Source organism: Buteo buteo, chromosome 13 (genome assembly GCF_964188355.1).
Source record: "Buteo buteo chromosome 13, bButBut1.hap1.1, whole genome shotgun sequence".
Lineage (NCBI taxonomy): Eukaryota > Metazoa > Chordata > Aves > Accipitriformes > Accipitridae > Buteo > Buteo buteo.
The window spans coordinates 4,513,347-4,540,338 of NC_134183.1; the positions used below are offsets into that span (position 1 = coordinate 4,513,347).

Sequence of the window (26,992 nt, forward strand, 5' to 3'; positions counted from 1 at the left end):
TGCTGCAGTGCTGGGAAAAGTCTGGAAAGAGTCACCTTTTCTCTGGGATGGGAGTTAAATTAGGCCACACGGCGTGGATGCAAGCCTTTTTTTTTTTTTAATTTGAGAACGGCAGCTCACAGAACTGGGCTGCCGATTTCCACAAAGCGCAGCTAATAAGTGAATCGGTCCAAAGTTTAACAGTTTCCACAGCCGGTCCGTCACCCCCTACCCACGCAAAACGCTGCCCCGGACCAGCAGCACACCTCGAGTGACCACCCCACGGCTCTGAATTCTCACCCCTGCGGCCTTTTCCCATTTGTACCGTTAATTCTCCCGTCCCAACCACCCCCCCAACTTCACTGCCACCTTCCTCCCCGTCTCCCCCCTCCTCTCCCTCCCAGCCATGGCAATCCACCCCACCCCCCCTTTCCCTCATCTCTCCCAGGGACGACCCCAAGCGTCGACGCCACCTGACGCGGTTCCCCCTTCGGCATCCCCGGGCAGACCCCGAGGCGGGGCGGCCTTCCCCCCCCTGCCCGGCGAAGGGGAGGGCGGGCGGGCAGGCGTCCTCCCCCAGGGGGGGCAGGCCGGGCCGAGCCGGGGGAGGGGAGACGAGACGAGGCGGCCGTCTGTCTGTCTGTCCGTCCGTCCGTCCAGCCCGCCGTGCAACCTCCGTCCCCGGCTTTGTTGTAGCTCGCCGCCCCGGACTGCGAGGCCGAGGCGGGGGGGGCGGGGAAGCTGAGGGAAGGGAAGCGGGGAAGGCGGCCGCGTCTCCTCCTCCTCCGCCTCTTCCTCGGCCCCGGCCCCGCTCATGGCGACGCTGGGCACATCCGGGCTTCTCCTCCTCCTCCTCCTCCGGCGGCCGCCGCCGCCGCTGCCCTGAGCGCCCGGCCCGACTCCATTAGCGCCTCCCCCGCCCCCCCTTCTCCTCCTCCTCCTCCCCCGTCTCCCTTCCCGGACCCAGAGGCAGGGGGAGCCCCGGGCAAGGCAGCGCCGAGCCCGCCGAGGACATGTCCAACCAAGGGGCCCGGCGGAACGGGCCCGTCAAGCTGCGACTGACAGGTGAGGCTGAGCGGGGCAGACTCCGACCCCGGGGCCTGCCACCCACCCGCCCACTCACCTCACCCGCCCGGCCGGGCGGCGGGGGGTGTTCGGGCCGCCGTGTCGGGCAAGGAGGGGCAGGGAAGAGCAGCGGGGTGCTCGGCGAGCGGCGAAGCCCGGCCTCCCGGGGGGGAGCGGGGGTGAGGAGAGCCCAGCTGTGGGAGAGGCGGGAGCCGGGCTCCCTCCATGTGTCTTTGAGGTTGAACCTGGGGCCGGAGGAGTCCCTCAGGCCTCGGGGGGGGGGGGTGGTGGTGGCGGGGGTCGGTCGGGGCCGGTGAGCTCTTCCCTGCCCCACCGCGGGGTCCGTGCCTCCGGAACAACATGTCTTTACGGGCTCCGGGGCGGGGGTGCCGCCCGCCCTCACCGCCCGGCCCGGCCCCGGGCCCGGGCCCGGGCTCTCCCCGCAGCCCGCCGGGGGTCTCCAGGCGTGGGGGAGGCGGCCGGGGTGAACTTCAGGCACTGGGGCACCTTCTCCTCTTCCTCCGCACCCCAACTTTTTTTGTTGTTTGGTTTTTTTGTTGTGGGTCCCCTTCGTCTTCTCAGTGAAAACTCGAAAGAAACTGTCACACTCTTTGTTTTGATCTCTTTGTTTATTGTTTTTTGTTGCTTTGGGTTTTTGGTGTTTTTTTTTAAACCAACTTCCTCAGTTAAGATTGTACACAGGTCGTCTGGTAAAGCGCCTTTACGCTGCCCTCTTTCAGAAGACCACTTGACCTCTAATATAATTTTAAAATATCATAAAAACTGTTCACCTGCGTGCTGGGAAGGAAAATAAGTTGGTTTTGAATACTTAAAAGTATGTTCTTTTCCATATAAGAACCCAGGTAAATAGGTTTAGAAGAAAAACCTTGGAAGTTCTGCTAGAGCTTTCTGAAAAAAAAATACAGAAGTCTTTAAAGAAAAGAGCTAGTTCAAAGTACTGTAAGTCCCCCAGCAGATAAATGATATTTTGTGTTCTAAAGTGTCAGTGCATGAAGGTAAGCGATTAGAAAATAACAGATAACACTGTGAATACTCTTCTCTGCATATAGTGTATTGAACCAGCTTGCAAAACAAACGTTTTTAAAAATACTAAAAGAGTTGATATATTTACTTTAGGTGCATGAGAAATATTTCCAGTTTAATACCTATTAAAGAGGTGTTTTCATACTTATTTTTCAAAGTATGCTATTTTTACAGGGAAAGTAAAATGTATCTGGTTATGTTTTACTTTGGAAATACTTGGACTAAATTTGTAATCTAGTTTTCATGGAGATTTGTGAGTGTCTATATATTACACTTAGAAATAAAACTCTTAAAATAAGCATAGCTGGGACTGATGCATGAAACAGTGCTGCCTTGTTTTTACAGAGTGTTTTGTAGCTTTCTCTTCAGGTTATTGCTTTATGATGCAGCACTTTAATACTTTTTTTCCTGAGCAGTGAGTGCTCAGACTTGCTTATCTTTGAAACATTAAAAATGGTCTGTAGCCTTATGTAAAAGCATGGAAAGTACTGTTTAGGGAGTTGTCTCTTTCACCTTTGGATTTTGTGTTCCAATTTGTTCATATTTATTTTATTTTTATTAAGGTTTAAGCATATAATGAAACCGTGTCTGTGACAATATAAGTATGTTATGGGGAGTGTGATCGAGAGCAAGAAATAGGCAGTAGCTTTACATACGGAGTTTTGGTTGAGTGGTCAGTCCCCAAAAGAAGCAGGTACAATCTTAAGGAACGTTTCTGAGGGTTTTTTTTGTCATCATATATTTTAGGAAGGGAATATGCGGAGCATGGGACGCTGGCAAAATTGTCTTTCTAGGGACTCTTCCAAGGTTAGCAGCTCTTGCAGTTGCTGAGTACCAGTTCTGTTACTTGGAAGTTTATATGAAACATTGGCCTATTTCTCGAGTTAAAAAGGCTTGCAGTATTTTATGCCTTAGCTAATTGTGAGTTGTTTCACATAAGGTCATTTGTTGTAAGGAAGCTTTACATGTTTAAGAAAAATACTGAATTTTATTAATTCAGCTGACATGTTGTCAGTTCTTGCCTAAGAATAGTTTTAAGTGTTCTGCGTGGTTTTGATTACCCTTTTTGATTGGAAAAGCAGTTTGAGGGCTCTTGAATTCTAAAACTGTTTGGAATTAAAAGAATCTGTATATCCAGTGCTTTTAAAAGTTTATTCTTGAACTGACAAATGCTATTTAATCTTAATTTTCTTTGGCTGTATGAAACTAGCAGTCTTCTGTTTTGGCTTGAATATTTATAGGATTAATTCTGCAATCATGATATAATAGTTATCTTTTCTGTTCATTATCTCTAAATTAGATGGTATAGATTAAAAAATGAATTTCAAGAACTGGATTCAATTAGCAGTTTTTCAGGACATAAACATTAAAGGTTTAGATGGAAAACATTGTTTTGACTGACTGGATAAATGACAGGGTAATGTTTGATGTGAGTCCAAGAACTGATCTGGAGCTAGTGCCCAACTTCTCAGTCCATCTTGAGGAGCCAAATAAAATATTTAACCTAGGTCTCATTTTGCAAAAAAGGTTGATTCTTTGTTGGGACCTTAAGAAAGTTCTGAGAAATGTTTGGCATACCTTTACACTAAGTGTTTAACAGTTTATTTAGGTCTGGGTTCCATAACAGAGAAAAACCACAGCGGTGGCATACTTCTAGTAAGTTTTTATTTAGTTTGCAGTGCATCTGTGTTATACATTTCTTATAAAAGGTTATTCTTTTGCTCCTAGGTTTAGTTGTCTTGTAAATATCACTTGAATCTTTAGTGACACGTATGTCAATGCATTTTGCACAACCTTGAGCTAGTAAGTTGGTGGATAATTGTTAAAACCCAAATATTATGCCTTCTGATGATATTTCACTTCTAGTATGAGGCGCAAGTGCTTGTTTCAGATTAAAATATAGGCAATGTAATTTAAGTTAGCTAAAGTCTAGAATTGCACTAGTCTTCTCCAAAATTTATCTTAGCAGCTTGTAATAACATTATCCCAGGAATTCCTAATATAAGGAAAGTCCCTTCAACTGTGACAGTTGTACCACCATTTTATCTAGTCCTATCCTGAGTACATCCGAGTTGTACAAAAGCTGCAAGTGCAGTCATCCCCCTTCCGTTCTTACTGTGATTTTTCTCAGTGTTGTGTTGAATTTGTGGATTTGTAAAGATACTATACTCTCAGGCAGAATGCACTCTTCTTTCTTTCACCCCCCATGTTGAATTGCATTAATCTTATATTCTTCAGAAAACTGAGAAATGACCGTAGCTTTCAGTTGCTCAGTAAATATTTTATGTCCTAATCTGTGAATTATGTGACATTAAAATAGTTACATTTGACTGCTTTCACTTACGATATCAATGACAGTTATCTGAATGAAGTCCATAGGGCTGTTTTTATCAAGTAGAAAGACGTATTTTAAAATCAGTTTGAAGTCTGAAGAACTACATGGGCACTAGAATATATTGAGTTGTGTAAAGGTGAGCACATGAATTTATTTAGTTCATGTGTTAGAGCTAGCATTTGTGTTGGAATAGTTAACAAGTAAAGATACTTTGATAGCCACAAAGCACAGTTACACTGTATTGTAAAAGGTGGTAATAAATATCCCGTGGATAAAACTGGAATGAGCTGGAAGAGTGATGTTGGTAAAGAATCAGAGGTAGGCCTGAAGAGTTGTTAGATCTGATTTTCTTCCTCCTTACTACTGTAAAGTTTTAGGTTTCCTGGCAGAAGTTGCTAATTAGGGAAATAAAAGCACTGGATCTTGTGTTGTAGAAAATAGACAGCATCTCATCTTCTGCCTACTATCTCTCTTGTTGATTTTGCTGTCTATTCATTCCTTACGGTACAAAGGTGGTACTGTACTATAAGGTTATAGTGTTGAAGGAAGAAGGTGCTAGGTTTTTTTTATCAGTTCCTAGAAACTCTTGTGATGTTAATAATATTTCTCAAGAAAGATATGTATTATTTAGAAAAAGCCAGAATATTCTTGAGTTTTGCAAAACAGTGTGGAATCTCCAAACCTGTTTTTTGCAGTGGATAAATCTAACAGTTAATATAATCGAAAACAGTGGTTAACCAAAATTCTGAATTCTCATTAGTGTTTTTGGAAGTGGGACTGAAGTTTATGGATAGTAGAGCTGCATTGTAGGAACAGCATTACTGATTGATAAAGTAGCTACCTATATTTTTAAGTAGCAAGGATATGGTTTCATAGTTGACTTAAATCGTAGTGCAATTTTAGGTCAGTTTAAAATCTGAGTGCTGTTTCTTTTTATTCTTTGTAGTCCCTGGCTTCACTTTTCTGGGCCTTCCCTTCTGTTGACTCCAGCAACTGTATAGCTATTTGATGAGCTCAAAGCTAATCCTACCAAGAAAAAAATGAGGTTTTTGCATTGAAGGAGAGGGATGCACATGAGAAGCTGAAAAGAGGGCAGTACTGCCTCCTTTACCAGCAACCTATAGTTAGATAGGCTTTGGTCAACAATAAAACAATGGGGTTCCTTCATGTAAGGTGTATTTGACTTAATGACACATGACTTACAAAAAACTAGTACTTAAGAAATTAGAATCAATAAATTACATAGTAGGTGGATTAAACTGGTGCCGTCTTAACAAAGTCAATAGGCATGTGTCTAATCAGATTGTATAGGGATTGATGGATGCTTGGCCCTCAATATTTTCATCAAAGTATGAAGTGTGTGTGTATATATGCTCTTTATATATACAGTACATAGTTATAGATATTTATGTACATATAAATCAGTTGTGGATCACAGGTACACCAAAGAATTGCAATAAACAACTGAGCAGCTGTATGGAGCGGTCTCAACTGCTTGTTTCAACAGGATCAGCTTATATGACAAAGTTTTATTCATCTGGGTATAAAATTAGGTATCAGTGTTCAAGGATATGTAATGGGGTATCGTGACAAGGAAAAAGATCAAAAAGGGTTTGGGGGAGGAAATCATAGTAGGAAAACAGTTCTACAGGAGCAAAAAGGCCTAATATTCATCTTTGGTTGTAGAATCAGGAAAGCATCGAGTAGAAGCGAGTACAGGATTTGAATGTGTAGGTAACATGGGTCATAGGCAGGAGACGTATGGAAAATCTGCAGTCAGTCCTAATGTTAATGTTTAAAAAAATAAAGCTTTTGGGGAAAAAATAAAAGCAAAACCGTGGGTGTAGAAAAATAGCGAGTAATTTTTAGAATGTACTTTTCAGTTACATTTAAAGAGTTTAAGCTGTCCCATAATGTCTGTCTGCAAGGCTGAACTTAGCTAAGTAACTCAGCTAGTGGTGATAAATTATTTTCTATTTTCTTTTTTCTTTTTTGTTTGTTAATCACACTGAAAATCTGATCAGGTCCCAGATGAAGACATTTTGTCTTCTTTATGTTCCTAAGGTGAATGGGTTGATCCCTAAAAGAAGACAACTTTTAATGTTTTGTTCTGTTTTATCTCATGGCCTTTGAAGTGTGTCCTTGCTTTGCCATCTTACTTAAAATGGCATCTCACTATTGGGCCAGACCTTGTGAGTGTTTAAAAACGTGGATGATTTCTTTGGGTGTCTTCCCTCCTCTCATTGCAATAATGAGATGACCTAACTTCTGACTTGGCTTAATGGCATGAGTACATTACTACGCAGGCTATTACGTGCATGCTTTAATATGTGAAATGTAAATACTCATGACACGTGCAATGTCTGAGATCATTCCAGTGACTTCTGAGGGGCTGATAGGGATTAATCTCAATAATGTTAGACAATACATATAAAAGTAGCTACAGTGCATGTCTGCTATTAGCAAAGCACATTTCCTATTTGGGAAAGAGGATCAAAATCTTGAGGGACATTTGACAGTAGCATATTCAAGGAAGCAAACTGTTGACTTTTTCTTGCTACTTAAACTTTAAATACTTTCAATGAAAGCATAGATAAGAATGCTTGTAACTTTAAAGAAATCTTCATCTGTAGATAACAAAGCTCAGGACAAAATTGGCTAAGCATTATCATCTGAGTTTTAAGTGGAGAGACTGATACGGAATGGAGAGTAGACATGCTCAAGATCATAAAAAGGATAAACCATGTAAAGCTGGGATTTAGAGCCACTACCTTTTGACTTTCTGCCCATGAACATTGTTTCTCTTGACTTCAAATCCACAGTAAACATGGTTCTGTTTTGGGCCTTCTGCAACTATGCATTTGGGATGATCTGGGTTCAGTTCTCTCTTACATGCTGTATTTGTGATGCAGCACCATCAGCTGTATTTTAGCATCCTGCAGATTCTTGGCAATTACTTTTTTCCTACTTCAAAATACTTTTTTTGCTGTTGCTCAGGCAAATTAGACTAGGAGGACTGGTATCCCCAAAAGTGAGTAAAAAGTATTGCTTAGATGAAGTGTTATTCACATTTTCAAAATTCTGACAGTGAAAGAAAAAGTAGCGGTATGTGAGTTTATGTGGCTGTATCCTGTTGTTAATTTTCTGGAATGACTCTTGGCCAGTACATATTTAACACAATTTAACCAGGGTTGTTTTCGTGCAGAAAGGGAGAGTCACTCCAAGCACGGCTTTGGTATTGTCAGTGTAAACTGGTTCAATGCATCCTTTCTATAATGAATTAATTTAAGTTGTTTCAAATATGCAGAGCATGTACAGACTATGTAATTTACAGGTCACAGTAAAAATATGTACCCAGATTCTACTATTCATGCTTAAATTAGCATGTGTGATGCCATCTTGCCACAAACATTAGAGTGACAATGCCATAGTAAGGCTTTCCAAGCCGCAGCACTGTTTTTTTGGGATGCACACATCCCTCTGCTCCATCCCATGCTGTCAGATGGGGTGGGCTGAGGAATATATCCGATTTAAAAGCAACCTCTTCCTCTGGTCCCCCTTTTTAACTGGGTGTAGAGGAGGACTGTTGTGGGTTGTCGTGTGTGTGTGAGGGTGGTAGCTTAAGTCAGCCAGGTGTTTGCAGAACAGCACGCTGTTGGTGGGATTGGGGCCGTATCTTGGCTGATCCCATGAAATAGTTTTAGACAAGTGACATACACTAATTTTCATTCTGCCTTGACCCAGATTTTAATATTAGTGATGGAGTTAAATGGAGTCATAACTAATATATCTGTAATGATACTTCTTTTTAACATACCTAACTATTTGATTCAGAGTTTATATATAGATGCATACATAAATTCAATTATAGATGCAGTTGTGCTTAATCAAAGGTGGGAATCTGTATCAGTAATACTAGAGGCATTTTCTGAAAACTTGAGCCAACTTGGTGATTTCTTTGTAATACAAATAAAGACTAGGCTGCGTGCTTCTAAAACTGTGTATGGTAAAACATGTGCTTTGTGCATATCATAGGACATGAAGACTGTGGACAGAGTATACTCAAAGTTTGCTGTTTTATTTTAGTGAAAGGTAGTCTACTACTTTTTGCAATTATTTTTCATGGAAAACATGTGAATGTATTAAAATGGATCCTCTTATTCTTGGTGGAAGAAGGAAGATCTTATCTCCGTTAGAGTATTTATAAAGATGGATGGTTAAAAAAAAATAATCCTTAAATGTGCAAAGGAACTAAACATGTCCAGATAAAATGCATAGAATTACATTCATGCTTAACTGTCTGGGATAGAAATTCATAGCATTAATTGTGCCAAGCATTTAGGTGTCCTTATGACAAATAATTCTTCAATTGAATTTTTAACAGAAAATTTTCACCTTATGTTGTTCTGAAATGATTCATTTATGTGTATAAATATTTATTTTCAGAGAAAAAGCTCTCACCCACTATTTTCCCTGATGGATTTATTAAAATAACAGTTTATAGCTCTGTATAGAAGACTATATGCCGGACTAAATGAGTAGTAGCATTGTGCCTAGGTGTAGTTAATATTAAGATATCCTCCTCTTTGTTTAGCAGCAAAATAAGTACTTCTGTCTTAATTTATAAAAGGTGATACCAGATGTGAGAGAAGAAACTTTATAAAGCTGGAGCTGGTGTAGGCAGATGTGGTCATTTGGAGGCAGAAGGGGTCATTTGTAAAGGTGAAACAGAACAGAGTGGGGCAAAAGTGATCAAGAGCCAGCCAGAGGAGCTGAGCTGACACAGGAACATGAAGACACTGTAAGTATACCAGGTTTTGTGTCACCTTATAGTGGAAGTAGAGAACAAATGCGGGTTCCTGTACTTGGGCTAAAACATACAAAAGTCTCTCCTGTGTTTCATGCTGCTGATTGCAATATTGCTCTTAGCCAAGTAATAATGATTGCATTTTCAATGTGAAGATCTGAAGATACCAAGTGTTTCTATTCCTCATGCTAATATTAATACATGTATTTTAAGAGACACAAAATACATGTGTTGCTAAGTACTCCATTTAAATGGACATGAAGGACTTGGTCCTCCTGTATGCTGGAGAGCATTTGCTCAGCATTACTCATTATGAATTTAAAAATGGTTGGCTTCTTTAAGCTTGGGTTCACAGTGTATGACACATTAATTGACCAAACTTTAAAGAAGGGTATAATGCATGTCAAAGTGGAAATTTTCTGGGTCTTTTATTTAGAGGATTCTAGTAGAAAGTTCAAAAAATGTTCTATACTGCTATTGCAGAAGCTTCTTTGTAATTGAAGCCTGTGAACAGCTGTGAAAATTTTAAGTGCCATCTTTTATAATTTCAAATGGGTCATATACGTGGTGTTTCTAAATGTCTAACTAGCAATTCTGGATGTTTGGTAAAGCACAGGGTGTTGGTGAACAGAATCTTCAAATGTACATATCACATTATAATATTAAGCTGATCAAGTCTGGATGTGTGGAATGGGGAAAAATTCCTGTTGAAGTCTGTTCAAGCTAATTAATGCCTCTGCACAGGGGAAATGCCCCTGTGTTCTTACAGAAGCAAATGCTATCTGTAAATTCAAGATGCCGTGCAATAATTCCAGTTTGTCTTAAATTGCTGGATATGTGCTTTTTGTCAAAAAGTTAAAGGGTTTGTATCTTTGTTATTGTACTAATGCAGGAGTGGCCAAGATTTATCCTGAAGTTGTGATGTCATGTAATGTTGTATCCCTTTTGTGAACATCTTTCATGTTTGGGATTTCTACTTAAGAACTGGGTCAAAGGGTGATTTAAAATGTTGTTGGTTTCTGCTTTTTTCTGCAACAGGAAAAGAGAAGGCCTTTAAGGAAAAAGTGACTTACAGTAATTTTCAGTAGTACATGCGTCGTGCCTGGCTTGTCATAAAATAAAGTATTTATGTAGTGTTCTCTCCCTTCCTTAAGCAGTTCCCACAGTTCATGATGTTCTCTCAATACGTGTCTTACACAGAGGTGGTAAAAGCAGATTAAAATTTCTGTAGGCCCATCTACAAGGATAGACAATAAAGTTTTTTGTTCCCCTTCCTAATGGCAAGTGGTTACTCTGCCTGAGGAGGTACTATATATTTATATTTATCTATGTCTCACTTGCTTCTGTGGCCAAGAGATCATGAAGAAATTTCTGTTCATTTGTGAAATCTGAATGTGGCATTGTGAATATGTACCTTGGATTTCCTCATTACAATATTTATCATTTTTCCTGAAAGTTTCTTTCCTCTGGTGAATTGTTCATCCTGTAGAATAAGTCAGCTATTTCCTGTGTATCAGCATAATGTAACTTAATCTACACTGGGTAGTACTTTGGACCCATTCAAAAGCTTTTTATTTTTTATAAGTTTATTGAAATTTAGAAACTTCACTCTCCACATTTAAATAGTTCTTCCTAGTGTGGTCCAAGACTAGAGATGCACTTGTTCTGCACCCACCCTGTGTCACTGTGATGGAGTAGCAGTAAATGAAAAGAAAAATTGTCCCTGGTCAACCCGACCCTTCTGAATGTTGACATTTGCACTTCAGCAGCATGACGAGTAGGAGCACTGTTTCCTCCTCATGTAATTTGAACACAATTTTGATTTGCTTTGTCTAAACATCTTTGCTTTTTATTCGCTGTCAGTGGAATTTATAACTGTAGTTGAACTTGCAGTACCAGGCTGGAGCTCGTAATGCCAACTATAGTTAGCACTTCCCATTATAAGACTGTGTTTTCAGTTGCTGTTAAGCAGCCTGCTAACACTGAATTTTTTAATGCTGAGTAGCTAAATTGGGCTGAATTTACTTGGGGAAGATTCTGTTAAAATTAAACCAAATTCAAGAATGAGATTAAGAGTATATTGCACATCTACTAAAAATCCTTTGTTCATGTGAATCCTTTATTCTTGGGCAGGAACGCTATCAAACAGGGACGTGTTAATAGGCAGATGTCTCTGTATTGGCCAAGTAGGAATTAATGCACGGTTTAACAAATGGCTGGGGACAGGAGTTGATTTCATCCTGTTAATGCTAAACTCGGCGGTGCGCTCCCAGTGTGAAGAGAGGCATTAACTAAAATGCAGAGGGTTCAAAAGTTGGATGAGGGTGGAGGAGAAGGGAGTGACCTGGAACAAGGAACTGTCCGGGACAAATGGGCGGGTGGTGGGGACTGATTTTTGGCAGGACAAGGCACTGGGGATCTTTTGGTGCCCAGACTCTAGTGTTGCAGCAATGAACACGACACAGGGTCACAGGGGCAGCCTGGATTCTCCTGTTTCCAAACTTTTTGACACTTGGCTTTGTAACCAGGGAATGCTGTTGCTGCATGTGCTATGTTATTGTTAGGGATTCAAGTGTGTTGCTTGGAAAAAGTTGTCATCTACAGCAGAGGTGCTTTATAAGAACTTAACATGTGTAACAAATGCAAAGAATGTAAGCGGTTATAGTTGAATAGAGGACAGAAGTTTAAAAGCAAACAGGAAAAAACACCCACCCCAAAATTTCTCCCATCTGTTCCTTTGCTCCACATGTTCATCACCTTGATCCTATATAGAAGAAATAGGGAATTAAGAGCTGGCTTCTAAGTGGCCATGATTCAGAACATAATTCTAAGAAAAGCTTGCAGATAAGATCAGGATTACTCCTTACATGTAAAACAAAAGGAATTCTTCAACTCTTAGCAAACTTGAGAATTATTTTTTTTTTTTAATTCTCGATAATAAGAAATGTGATGTCTTCGTCACTTCATTAATGCTAGTATTTTCTTGCTTTAAAAGTGAGAACTTTCTGTTAAGTAATATGTGATAATAATTGAATTATGTAGGTTTTGATGTTTCCTTGGCTAATTTAAATGCCATCTATTCACAAAGGTTTTGGAGTTACAATTAATATTTTTTTCAGATAAGTGTTATTTGCTATTGATGAGTTAGTTGCATGGAAGATTTGACCTTTTTTAGTCAGAGTCAATACAAATATGTTGAATATCAAATGGACGGAGAAGGCTATGGCAGTCATCATTTGTGTACTCTGATGGATCTTGGATTGTATGTAAAGATTTCTCTGTAGAAGAGGGGAGTCTAATTTTATGCAGTTTGTCACCACTGGACAGGAACAGTTTAGTGTGTTAGTGGATTGATATAATATACTGTGCTTTGTTTATACTGAGTTGCCTGTGCTGTGAAAAACTTTGATCTTCATTCTGTATATTAAACACACACACACGAGTCTGCAAAAGAGTTTAAACAGTGAAGAAACAAATCAGAAACTACATTTAGTGGGCAGGTGTATCTCCAGCAAGAGAAAGGCATGATGTTCTATTTGAAGTTTCTTTTAGAGGCCTATTCAGAAAATGGCTATCGATAGACAAAGTGAGGAGAAGTTGTAAGAGTGCTGAGAGATGTATGATTTTTTTAGTCAACTAAAAATAAATGACCTGATACCATGTGAAACTGCAAGGTTTCATTGTAAGTAAACTTACACTTAATATTGTGCAACCATGAAGAAAAGTGAGCTTTTTAAACTGTTTTCATATTTGTACAGTGTTACTTGTTGATGTTTAACAGTGCTTCTCTTTTTTTCCCCCCAATGTTTGATACAACACCAAAACAAAGTCTGCTCCTATGAAGATGTATTTTCCCAAAAGGTGCTCATTTTCACACCTTCTTGAGCTTTGGGCAATTATAAAGCTATTAAATACTTGATTTTTTTTTTTTTTTTTTTTCAGCTGATCCCCCTTTTCATTATTTAAGGTCTGTGAAAGCCCTGACTACTTCCAGGGAGTTGTTCAGGAGTCCCTGTGATGTTACTGTCCTGAACTTTCCAAAGATAGTGGTCTGTTTCTTTTTCAGATATACGCTACGTGCATCACCTTGGGCTGAAATAAATATCTGTTTATCAGCTTAATAGTGACTTGTCAGAGTTTGAGAGGTGAGCTGTATCTTTGTTGTTTTAAGACTATCAACTTAAGTAGCTGAAGGATAGAGAACAATTTCCATCAGATACGGTCTTAACTGTATTTCATGGAATTACCTTTTTCTAATAAGACTTTTTTGCATTTGCACACATACGCATGTGTGGTTTGTTTGGGTTTTTTTGAAGGGCATGCTTTCTTCATTGTATTTGGCTGTTTTTTTAACTTTTTAATTAAAGTATTTACAATATAGTTATTTTTGTTATAGTGAACTGTTTTATTGTTTCAGAAGTGAATGAATCATATATTCTGGGTTATTTTTTCCTGGCAAATATTTTTCTTTAATGATTGCTCAGGGCTAGCTTAAATTGTACCAATGAATAATACTTGAAATACAGTATCTGATTCATCATTTCAAATGCTACAATGAAAAACCTTGTGAAAACATATATATAGGTCTTTTTCCTTTTAGCTGTGAGAACAATGCCTTTACAGGGGACTAGACTAGCTATGTAGCTGTTGTAGGGCAATGAAATAATACTGCTTCTCAATTCTGTTATTTGTTCTGACTGCGTCTCAATTTCCTAAAATCCCAAGATCTTGTTCTGTTTCCCAGGTTCCTTTCCTCTGTCCCACCTGGAAGAAGAGGTACTGGCTCTGCAGCGGAGGTTGCAGCAGGCAGTTCCAGATTCGTGGCCCCTTTGCAAGGGCAGGGTGGTCGCAGTAGATGCGCAGTTACTGGGGTGGGGATGTTCTGCAAATCCCCAAAGAGTTGCTTCGTAGATAGGTGCGTCCTGTATGTAACTGCATCATAGCAATCGTGTCACGTAGGTTTGCTATATCAGTATCAACTGCTCTAAATTATTTTTTTCCCTGCACCGATGAATTTCTTGTGTTTCGCATCTTCTTGTTTTAGGAACTTCCTACAACTTTTCTCGTTTATACCATGTGTTAGCAATGCTGTGCGCAGTTCTCACTCTAGATTCTAGAAGTAATCTGTGCTACCTATAGCATAAACGATCTCCAGTTCTTTCCTATGTGGAGTTCGTGCTCTTGATTTCTTATTTATTTTACTATTTTTTTTCCTGTCTGAAACCAGTCAAGACATCAGCCTGTTTTGAATGTTGTGTGGATATTGTTATGAAGACAGATGCTAGGAGGGATCCTCAGCTAGCCTACAAGTAGGCAAATACAGTTAAATTTAGTTTTGGCAACAAATGTAGCAGAAGATGACCATAGGGTAGTGTGGAACCTGCTGACAGTAAATGGCCTTTGCATATTGAATCATGGTGTCTGACTGGTCTTCCAAGTCAGTCCCAGGTAGAAGAGTCCAGGTGTGCTTCCTCGACTGCTCAGCATGAATTAACAAAGTCAGATTTGAACACTAGAGATGAGTAAGCAGCTCCACAGCCCCCTGAAAATGGAAGAGACGGATGTAAATACGCTGTATTTTTTGTTAGCAGGGTGGATGCATTCTCATCTCTTTGTTTATTATCCAGAGTTTTAAAAAATTTGGAAGACTACAAGTATCAAAAGAGTATCTAATGGGTGGGTATGTGTTTCTGTGAACACAGTGAGCTTTTTAAAGTGCAGTAGGAATTCTGGGCAGTTTGTAAAACTTGAAAAGAGTGAGTCTACTTTTTTGCATTCGTATAACTGATTTATGTAATCTAGAATGTAAAGACTTAAGTTCTGGTATATTTTGTTTAGGAGTAAAAATGTCATACGCAAATTGTTTTTTCATATGTTTCCCAGATTCTCTGTAGGTAGGTTTAAAAAAACCAAAACAAAACCCCAAAACACCACATATTTTCTCTGTTGCCCCTACCCTTTTAAGCTGCTGTCCAGACAAATATTTATAAACAGAAAGTAATGCAGTTTCTTTTGCATGCACAAAGCCCTGGGGAAAACAAGGAAATGTTTTAGTGTGTGTGAGGCGTTTAATACTTTGTTTTGCTCTGATTTATCTTTCAAAGAGCTGTGGAGGCCTGCCTAAAAAACTAGAATGCACTCCCTGTGAGCTTATATTACCTTTGTTTAAAATAGTCAAACCTCTATTGCTGAAACTCAGGAATTCATGGACAGAATGACTAGAACAGCAAATATGACTTTAAAAAAATGTGGTTATTGGATAAACTGGTATGAGCCCAGCTGCTGTGGATAAATTGATTTTGCTGTTGCTTTAAATCTATGATGTGTTGGTATTTTGGCAGAGTAAGAAAAACAAGGATATTAGAAAGTAATTTACTGCACTGGGATTAGTAAAGAGTGTTCTGTTTCTATGACTGGGGCAGAACAGGATGGTTTAGATGTGTCTGATAAACAGGACGAGGTCTAGTCTGACAGCTGGCAACAATAGCTTTTGCTCAAAGTCAGGTGTACTAAATTAGCAAATCTATTACAAGGATACAGGAGAAATCTCACAGAAGACAGCCTTGTAGGCAGAAGTGTTGCCAAATGGGAAATGATTCATCGTCTCTGAATGGGATGAGCACTGAGCAGAAGCAGTTTAAACCTCAGACTGCTTTGGCTCATAACCCACCAAATATGCGATTAACACTTTATCTTCTCCAATCCTGTGTTTTTTATTGTCTCCTGAGCAGCAGTCTATATTTAGGATCAAAATCTATGTGACTCACTTGTTTGTTCTAATTTCTCTTTTGTAAGTTTGAATGTGTTTAGGTACTTTTTTGACTTTTAGTTAAATAACAAAATGTTTGCATGCATCCTAAAAGCATTCCCATCTTGTGACCCTTTGGCAATATCACCTTTTAGTGAGGACTGTTACGTGTCTGGAGCGCAAGCATGAAATGAGTGACGCTGGCAGAACTTGGTGAACCGACTTAGTATAGTTTATTTGCTTATATTTAGTGAAAATACATGATTAGCTGGAGATGTAGTTTGATGTAGTGTTCCAGTTCCAAGGCGATCACTACATTTTGATTTTTAGTATTTTAAAAGCTTGTATCTATTTAACGTTGACAATGCCATTCATGGTCTACAATGCACAAAGATAAACAGGAAATATATTTGTGAATTCTTAAATTTAGTTAATAATCAATGCAGAAAGGAGGTACAGTTTACAAAGCTAGTGGAAGGAATGTAAAAGGGGAAAAGGCGTGTGCCCTCTTTGTTCCTTCATTGTTCATGTAGCTGATTAGAGTTTTAGCATGTCTCTGGTCTTGTTTTAATATAAATTGTCGTATTGGCTTGAAGATAATAGATGATAGAGAAACTAAAGGAATTAGTTCATTGGAAGGAGTTCTGTATTAAATAATTGACATGTAAGAAGATAGTTGTGAGAGGAAAAATTATATTTGGTAAGTTAATATATTGTTTAGCAAATAATTGTATTTGGGGGGGCCTGGAATAGCGCTCAGTTAGCAATAGAGATATCCAGGGAGCCGTGTGCCTAGGAAACAAATGTAAAGGTTCCTCTGGAAAACTGGGGCTGCTTTTACCTTGCATGTGCAACCACGTAAGAAATAGTAGAAACCAGGAGAAGTGATATTTTGTATAACGCTTTGTGAGTGGAGCTGAAGGTTTCTAGAGTGAAAGGCACCAGAGTAAACGAGGGCTTTCCATTTCTGCGTCCCCTCAAAATCCCCATTGTCTCCAGTCAGCCTCGTAACTGGTGTTTGAGATCGATGGAAATACTTGCATGCTCATTATGTTTGAAAGCCATTCTGACTTTGTAAATGACTAGCAATAAAATATCCTCTAACTTCTTGGAAATACCTTCTTGGATTTTTATGCATTTGCTATACTGCTAGGAGTATTGATTCACAGTGTTATACTTTTTACATTAATGTAATCAGCTTTATACTCCTCTTTTCAGTCTCACCTGCTTCCCATTATCTTTGTCTTCACTCTCTACTGCTTATTATCTTCTACTATATGCTCCTCTTTCTCCAAAAAAATTCATGTCTTTTCACCACTTGAACGTTGCATCTTCCCAAAAGATTTCTGAAGTTGTAGTTTAAATTGCATGGCAAGCTTTTTGGGGCAAGATTCTTTATTTTCACATATTGGCGAGCTATTTAATCTGAAGCTCTTGGTGTTCTGTTTCTTTAAAATCCCTTTTATCTTATTTCTTACAGTAGTATATAAATTGTACTGATTTGACTAAATAATTTAAGCAACTTGTCTAAAAACAAAGCAAAACAAGAAAAACATGGCTTTAACATAAGTTGCTTTACTTTTGTTGAAATAAATAGGATTGCTCATCCAATTAACTCATCTCTGTTTAACAGCACCAGCTTCTTAAACTGTTTGGGTTTGTACTGTAGAACACATCTGTTTACACAGAGAAACTAAACTGAATCTGTTCATATTAAAGGACTGCAATAATTTAACTAAATCAGTTTATAAATTGTGTAGTCTACTGATATAATTAGTTCCTGGAGATGAGGCTTCCTGGTTATCTGAGGGGGGAAAAAGACTGGACTGAAGTACATGAGAATTTTAATAACGTATGAATGGTGATGTCTTGGTTTTCTGTATGTACTTTCTTTAAGCAGCAGCTGGCATTTTCCCCACTTACATGGTATTGCATTTCTGCAGGTAAAGACAGAATTATGTAATCAGAGGCATAAGCTTAGTAACCAGGTAAAGGTGTGTATATAGTCCGCACATCTTTCTGCTGACCTTTTTTTTTTTTTTTTTTTTTTTTTGGTAGAAGCCAAACTGTCAAGTTCTAGAGAGAGAGGCAGTTTCCAGAGTTGAAAGCATTCCACTAAAACCAATTTTCCCCCCAAAAGTAAATATAGGGACTGCGTGCTTAAATATCTCAACTGCATTAAAGGAGGAAGAGGCAGGATCCACATATTATCAGGGAGACAGATCAGAATCCATGTCTAAAGTTGTGGATATTGATGATAATGCAGAAGGATGTAAAGAGTGCATCACTCATCTGTATTCCCCCATGTAATATGATTTCAGTACATCAGGTGTAGTAGTAAAACAAAACTGTGCTGAACTAGGAGTTTAGATTAAGGGCGGATGCTTAATTAGTGATTTTTGCTAGTGATAGTATCAAAATCATGATTGTCATGAACTCTTTAACATTAAGGTTATTTTATTAGGGAATGATTTTTTTAAAATTACTGAAATATTTCAAGTTATATATTTGAAATGCCAGAATTTACTTTTTTTTCCCCCTAATGGAAGTTGTCACCTTAGCTGTTGTTGTGTTTTAGGAATTGTTTCTTATAAATCAGCTGACAGTCCTTTTGTTAGTGTTGGTAAAACTAATATTTACAGCATTTTACTGAAGAGTGGCATGAGAATTACTCGTGAAGGGTAAATGATGTGCATGATTTTGGTGTGTCTTTTTTTTTTTTTTTGGTCGTTCTTTTCCTTTCACCTCTTCCCAGAAAAGCCCCAGCAGTAGCAGTGTCCCCTAGGATCATGTCTGTAGTGGAGACAGAATTTTGAGACTTCCTGTTTAAATCAAGTGTGTGACTGTGTCCGGACAGAGATGGCAGAGGTCCTGCAGTCTGGAAAGCTGCTGGTATCTACAATTCCTGATACCCAGGAGTCTGGGTTAGTTGCAGGTGCCTCTTGTCTGAAGCCCTTTTTAAAATTCAGGGCATTTTTGTCTCGTTGGTAATTAGATCATGAATTTCTTTTGTTGTTGCTTCTACTAGAGATCATTCAGACGGTGGAGAGTTCTACTGCAGTGAAACAAATCTGAGGGCTCTGCTTCTGGTTAGCGTTTTTTTCCCCCAGCACATTTTCAGAGGTGTACGAAATACATCAGATGGAACAGAGCTATAATTTGTTTCTTGTGTTAGCTCCCCCCACGTCTCCGTCCCCATCCCCTGCCCTGTTCCTTTCAAAACAAGTTGAGAAATACATGGGTAAATTTCCACTTTACCTTTTTTATTTACCCATCCTTCAGAGGAAGAATCCTGTGCTCTCTTACGTATTTTGCAAGTTGATAATTTTGGACTAATCACTTCTGTCTAAACTGGGTGTTGGTTAAAAAGTAGCTGCTGGGATTTCAAACAACTCTTTAAGGATTGAGGTAAGATTTTAGAAGTGACTCATAAGAGTATCCCCTTTTCTTTGCCTGAGCTCTTATATACTATTTTATTTCTATATTTCTAGGATAATTGAGTTAATACTTGTAATAGAGTTTACTTCACTCACACTTGCATATAATAACCACCTCTGCAGGTTTGAGATTAGTTAACCTTGCTAATGTTACTTTAATTTTTTTTAAAATGGCTGTTATGTTTTTGGTACTGCAGGATGATAAAATAATAAAAAAAATAATTGAGAGGATCATACAGCAAAGCTGGTGAGTTCATTTATCTTTAGTGGATTTCTGTTTCCCACGCTGATTTTGTTTACTGGAATACAATTTTATGCTTACTACAAATGTGAGAAGCAGAACAGATAACTTTGAAATTGGTCTGAAAATTGATCTTTGACTGCTGACTTTTTTTTTTTTTTAGTATTCTAATAGCTGCTAAATTAAAGCTATGCTGTTTCCTCCCTCCCTCCCCACCCCAAGTGACCAGCATAGTATTCAGTCTTTGTAAGCGGTGTATTTATGATGACTTCATTGTACAGTAGTGGTTTTTCAGATGTTGAAAAATGGACGAGATGCGAGGGTTAGGCCATTTTGGAGGAGGGTGGAGAAGTGAAGTGGAATTTCTAGTGTATGAAAGTTATGCATTAGAAACATCCTGGCTGGTCTGAGAGGCTCCATCCACACTAAACCAGGAAATGCAAATATTCGCAATAGCCTTTGTTTTCTTAAAGTTTCCCACGTGTTACTTCTGCTGCTTTTTCACAATTTGAGGCTGTGACTGAAGCCCTAGTTTACGCAGAGCTCTGATGGGTATGGTTTAATCCTGTATCATTCAGATTTAATTTGCATATTTGGTATATAGCTATAAAAAAAGGCAAAACAAAAACAACTTAAGGTTTTGCATCTACATATTCCATTTCACTGGTTCAAACATGGATCTCCATAAAAGAGACTTGTAAAACTTCATGGTAAGATTTGAAATACTTGGGGAGGGTTGCTACCTTCATTGCAAAAGTGGCAGCATAATTTCTTTCCTTTACCTCCTGACAGGCGTATCAAATAAACTGGACACATGAATAGAGTTGGTGACGTGTGTGGCAGTAAGCCCATCGCTGAATGAATCTAGGAAATGTGAATGCATTAGTTGCTTGAAGGAAGAATTCAATGGTGTGGGGAGTTTTGTGTTTTGTTTTACTTTTGGCTTGGAGTGGAATAAGGGAGGAGAAGTGGAAAGGGAAGCCTTTTGTTTACAGTAGAACAATACTGTGAAGTAGACATCGTGATGTTAAAACAGGAGTCTAAACATGGCAAATCTAGGCAGACTCCATCTGGCCATGTCCACAAGTCATTCAGACATCCCCGGCACAGACTGCAGGAGTCTTGAGTCGCTGTCGTGTCATCTTCCCCTTACGGGAATTTAAAATAGCCTTGGAGACTCTGTCCCAGGATTTTATTATTTCATGAGATGAATGATTTATTGGCTTAACTGTTTATATTCAGTGATGCAATGCATCTTTATTAACATTTCTTCTGTGATAAATGCATGATGTTTTAATATTGAATTGTAATCTCCATGAGTTATATTACATGCAAGTAATATGGGTCTAGAATTCTAAATCCAGTCAAAGCACAACCTACTCTTATAGACAGAATTTAATACAGTGAATCTGCGGGAAAGAAAAATGTAGTGTTACTAAGTTAGTTTCTGGCATATTTTGCAGTGATTTAAAGTATATTGCATTATTAGGACATTTTTCACTTCTGGGTAGTCCATACTGCTGTTTGGTGCTTGAATGCAGGTTATTGTTTAGTCCCAGAGGAATAATTGTGATTTGTTGAGACAGATTTCCAACTGACAATGCTTATAAGCAGGTGCATGTGACTGTTTGAAATGGGTTTCATTTTACATGCAGTATATTAAGGATTTAGCATCTGGCTTGTGTTGAAGTTGAACTTGCAGAAATGTGTTCATGGGACAACTTAGAATTTTTACAATTATTAAAGGAAATTCTGGTTACAGGTGCTTTTCTAGGACTAAGGTTATCCTAACACGTATTTTAGGAGTTTATTTTAAAGCTGTCTACCTTGTGTTTGGCTATCAGCCTAGCAATAATGCTTTTAAATGTCACTTAGAACAAGTGTTGAATTTTTTTTTTTCAACCTGACAGGTTAGTATTTAATAGCACTTTAAAAATTCATTAGTACTTCTGAATCATTCTAATGCATATTCCTAGTAAGACAGTTAGAATTGGTACCTGATTCTAAATTTGCATTAACTTTAAACTAGGTTTATAATTCTGAAAGAGAACTGGAAATTAGTTTCCTACCAGTATGAACTGTAAGTGTACATGGTAAGATAGCTGTGCTTGTTGAAGAAGTTACCATCCCTTCCAAGTTGTCCTGGCTCCCATAGCTCTGAGGGCAGAAGGGATCATGTTGTGCATTTCCTAATTCGCATCAGAAAAAGGTATCTAGATGAAACAGCTAGTGATGGTGGTTTCAGGTTTACCTGGCTGCTCCAGAAGACAGTGCCTACACTGCAGCTCTTTCCTGCTGCAGAACCATGGATCTAGGCAATGGTGGAGAGTGTTTACATTTAATCTAATCCGGCAGAGTATGTCTGAAATCAGCATCAGTTCGTCTGGTGTCCTTGGGTGAACTGGGCTTCCCTGTGCATGTCATATGGCACCTTTGTCTCGGCGTGTGCTGCCTCTATACTGGTCCCAGAAGAGGGTGGTGGTTGGAGTTTTAATTTGGTAGCAATGAATTTCAGATAAAGTATTGGGGAAAATAATTAAACCTCTGTGTTTGTACATGTTTGGTACTAACTAGTTTAGAGCTCATTAGATTATTCTAAATTTCTAGTGCTTTGTGAGACTCAGAGCAGCTGTCAGTACGTAAAATAGAGCAGCCTCGGAGCAGTTGTGAGTATACTTGTAAGAGAAATGCTTTTTTCAGTGTTTTAATTCTGTGCTTCTGAGTGTGCTTTGGGAAATAGAAAATAAAACTCCATCTGAATGTTTAAGGTTAAGATTGTGTCTCTGAAAACCTGAAGGGTGTTAGCTGGTTATTTTGGTATCCTGGTGGCAAAATCTGCTTTTTAACTTTTTTTTTTTAATTTTAGTGAAATAGATGTCTCGAAGTGCAAAACAGAGACAGGAGGAAAAATGACCTGTTTGCATTAAAATGAAAATATTGGGGGGCGGGGGTGTATTTTGTTTTTAGAGCTGAAAAGCTCCTCGGTATGGAGTGCACTTTTCCAGTGCAACTGCACGTTGCCATCAGGAAGGTAGTCTGGCTAATCCTCCCTCATTTGCAGCCATGTGCTTCTGCCACTTCCTTTGCATTATATCTACGGGTGGTGTGACTGCAGGATAAGTCAACGCAGCTCTTGGAGCCAATGGCAAACTAATCCATCTCCCCAGAAGGTTAGTTTTCTGTTAATCCAGTTCAGCTTCCTGATCTACCTTGCATCCATATGATTGCTAGACCTGATATGAGAGAGGAACAGCTGCAGGCCTCTTTATTGTTAGGTGCAACGTGAAACCCTCCAGCTCCTGTTGATCAGTGATCATGGTTAGAATAATGGTCAGCTGCAGCATTCTTATCCATTTCATGTTTCAATACCTTCTTTACTCAAAACCCCTGCGCACCTGTAAAACATGTATTTGTTAGGTTTGCCTGTCTTTGTGTGTCCCTCCTTGACAATAATCAATCGCAATCTTCTAAAATGCATGAATTTAATTAACTGAAAGTAAATTCTTAGTTTATGATCATGTTCTGTCACTTTGTTCATCTGCAGAAAAAACACCTTTCAACAGAAATGAAAATTGAAAGGAAATGAAAGTGAAAAAAATCATGAGAGATTAATTGTAAAACCAAATTTAATGTGAGTAGTTGGGATAAACAATTTTATTTCAAAACCTGAATTGAGGAAGCTATTACCTCAACAGCTGTATTTGCAAATCTGTATGGCGTTACTTACAGCTCTTTGTTTGATGAATAGTTGAAGACCTCCTGTTTTATATCTCCCCATGTGGGAATTTAGGCAGGTCCAAGGAGGGAATGCAGGCAGAAAAGTTTCAGTTTTTCGGTAGCGTGCCAACAATGGAAGAAAACAGTAGGAATTTGTTAGAAACGTTTAAAGTATTGAGCTATCCTGCTGGAACCTGTGCACGGTGTGCTGTTTGCCCGTTGTTGTTCTAAAATAAATAAGTAAATTTATGAAGAGTTTTATACAACGTGGAGAAAAGTACGTTGTGTCAACCATAGGTTCAAACACCCCAAGCAATTTCTGGGTCCCAGGGGCAGCCATCCGAAGGCGAGGAGGGGCCTGTGTGTGCGTTCATTTGTCTCCCTCCCTCTCCCTCCCCCAAGCAGGCTCATTCCAATCAGCAGTGTAATAGGAATGCAACCACAGTCTGGAGGAGGAAGGGGAATTTTTGGCAAGGAGAGGCAGAGCAGTTGGGAGCTTTATTCAGATTAAAGCATAGACGACCATTCATTATCAGTACAACACACATTAGCAACAGCATAGCATTGTGTTTCTACAGCTGGGACTTATTTTAGTGATTGTATTGCGCTGTGTATTACATGCAAACAACTGGGATCTGATCACAAAAAAGCAATGCTAATGGCTTTCATTAAAAGATGGTGTTTCTGTAGGGGGAAGAAAGCCTTGTCTTCAAAATGAACTATTGTGGTAAAAATTGATAGGCAGCCTGTCCTTCTCCTCGCTATCCCATGTGTTATATATGTCCTGGAACAAGCACTTTTTCTGGAGAAAACCCCTTGGGGAAAGAAAAAAAACCAACAGGAATTATAATGTTAGAACTGTTGGTTGGATTCAGAAGGCTGAACTAGTTTTTCTATGGTGATGACACGTGAAAAGCCAGAAGATTAGTAAACATAATCTTAGCTTTGGACCCAGTCCTTTTCTTCCCCTTATAAACTCGGGGCTGTCTGTTGACACAGTATTGGTTGGTTATGGGTGTCTGACATAAGATGAGAGGGCGTTTTCTTACAAGTCACGTAATGAGTTTTAATTGTGTTGATTATGTGTTTCTTCTTCTTCAGCTGGTGTGCTTGCTTCCATGGACATTTATGATTACTTTTTATTTTCTTACTTGTCTTCCTGTATGTTTCACTGAAAGTATCAGTGAAAATTTTTTACTTAAGATAGTGCAAGCAATATTATTTTTTTAATATAGAAATTTTAAACCCACTATATTTCTGTTGTGATCATCTACAACAGTAGCCCTGAGGTGCTCATACCTCGTGTTGCTGGGTTCAAACACACTTAAACCTTGTAATTTGTATTAAATCAAGAGACACGTTATAACAGATGAGAGTGTACAAACATACAGGTAACATAACACTAAAATGTACCTATGAGTACGAAGGAATGTGGTGAACAAATTGTCTATAAGCAGTTTGATATAAGTTGGAAATATCTGTGAGGGTTGAATACAAGATCACTATGCTTAAATGTCCAAGTTCCTTAAATTCAGATAACATTTTCTTTCTTAATGTTGCCTTCCTCAGTGCTCATCCTAGGTCTGTTATCTAGCCATTGAAGGTGAATAGGATCATTGAAGACTCTTAGATCATCTCTAAGATATGGTGATTCTGTGAAATCTCATAGCTCTTTATGACTTTTTACTTGTCTTCATTGCAAGCTTCCTACAATGGCACTCTCCACTTCATGTTGTTCTTCCCTTTCAGTATGGAGACCTTGTGTTACAGATATACTTACTATTCAGAAATAAACATACTTTGAAATACTTACATCAAATAGTGGTAATGTGTAATATAGGGTACCTTCCATAACAACAGTTGGATGTCCTAAAAAGTTTGATTTTTTCTGTAAAAGTGATTCCAAAGTAAAAAGCAGTCATAACAAGAGTTCTTCAGTAGCTAGCAAAAAGAGTAAGAGGAATTCAGAAAATGAGATAAATATTTATCTTTCTATAAAATTCACATTTTCAATAATCGTAGTTCCTTTCAATTTTTTTGTGGGTTCAAACAATTATTTCATCCCCCTCTATAATTGCATGTAAATTTTAATAGCTAACACATAAATTAGATTACAGGAGTTTGGGGATATTAAATATTTTGCATTTACTTGCAACAGTTAAATTGTTTTTCAGTAAACCATTCTTTGTCAGTCACTGGAGTAACAAATCAGAAAAAGGAAATTGGCAAACATGATTCACTTAATTCCTATTTTTGAGTATTTGAGAACTATGTGTAGCAAAGCAGTCATGGAAGGAGACTAGGTAGCTTATAATATTATGCTGTTTTCAGGTGTCTGTGAACTGACCTGAGTAACGTATGTTAGAATGAGATCATAAGGCATGATAAAAAGTTATTTAATGAACGTATAGTATATAAAACTGATGTGCATGTTTGTCTTGGCACATATATATTGTTCCTTCATATTGGAATATTAATGTTCTCTTTTCTGTAGACTACCCAGGAAGTCTGTAATAAATACAAAACATAGCTATCCACTGACTCATTGATACTTTGTAATAAATATTTTATCTACATATGTGTACTAGAAGCCATTAATGTCTTTTGATGATGCACTTATGGTACAATGCTCCACCCCCCTTTTTTTTTTCCCCAAACTAATGTCGATATATACAGGCATTGGTTTGTATTCTAGTTTCTGGAAACCTTCAGTGCAAATGTAAATAGCTTAACTTTTTTTTTGTTTAAAAATAATTTTAATAAAAAGTGTTTTAAACCAAGAACGTAGGACTAAAAAATAACCTTCTTCAGTGCCCTTGTGCCTTTAGAGGATCTATTAATGGTGCAACTCTACAGATCTGATAATGATGTGGGTTTGGGTCCAGAACCATCAGCATTCGAACTTGGCTTTGTCAAAGAAAATAAATCTTGCTATGGTTCTTTCTGGTTTTTGAATCTTTAGCTCGAATTTGACATAGGATAGAGGCCTCAAAGATAATTAAGGGCCATGAGTTTTATGCGGATTGTTGCCTGGATAAAGAGGAGTCCCTAGCAGTGACCTGAAATGAGAGGAAAAAGCTGCAGCGAGAGATCCCATGTTGCTAGACCACTGGAGAGTCTGCGTGGGAGAGTGTCTGTCTAAATGCCTTACCGGTGGGAAAAGCCTCAGCTATAGCTTTCAGTCAACCATAAAACATAAATCCATAGGAAACCAAACTTCCTTAGTTTTATTCTCAAGGAACTACTAATCAGTTGGTTATCAGAATATTCAGAATAGGTTTTAATACAGTGTTGAAACTGTTAGAAAAGTGGAGCATAAACTCTGGTACTTTTCCCACCAGTGGGAAAAGTTTTGTCCAAAAAAAGTCTTGAGGTAGGTTAGAGCTCTGTGCATGGTGGAAGGTTGTTTCACTCAGAATTGAGCTGATGCTGCTGGGACCTGGGCTTTTTCACCTAGAAATACCTGGCAGAGGGTGTTGTTAATGGAAGATTTCTCAGCATCTTTCCTGTTTGGTTAACCTGATAAAGCCAGAGTGGGTTGACATGTGACTTTCCTTAAATGTGGTTACTAGAGAGGGAAATCTTGAGCCAAAAATATTAGTTTATTCACTCATGGCTA

At 38.7% G+C, this 26,992-nt stretch overlaps 1 protein-coding gene across 1 annotated transcript in view; it reads left to right on the top strand.

Moving 5' to 3' along the window:
* The first annotated feature begins 459 nt into the window (after positions 1-459).
* SMURF2 (SMAD specific E3 ubiquitin protein ligase 2) overlaps positions 460-26,992 on the top strand; it is a 66,218-nt gene continuing 39,685 nt past the window's right edge. The window contains exon 1 of the mRNA XM_075044305.1: positions 460-1,044. Coding sequence (XP_074900406.1) covers positions 993-1,044 — 52 coding nt within the window. The 5' untranslated portion in view covers positions 460-992. The remainder of the gene's footprint in view (positions 1,045-26,992) is intronic.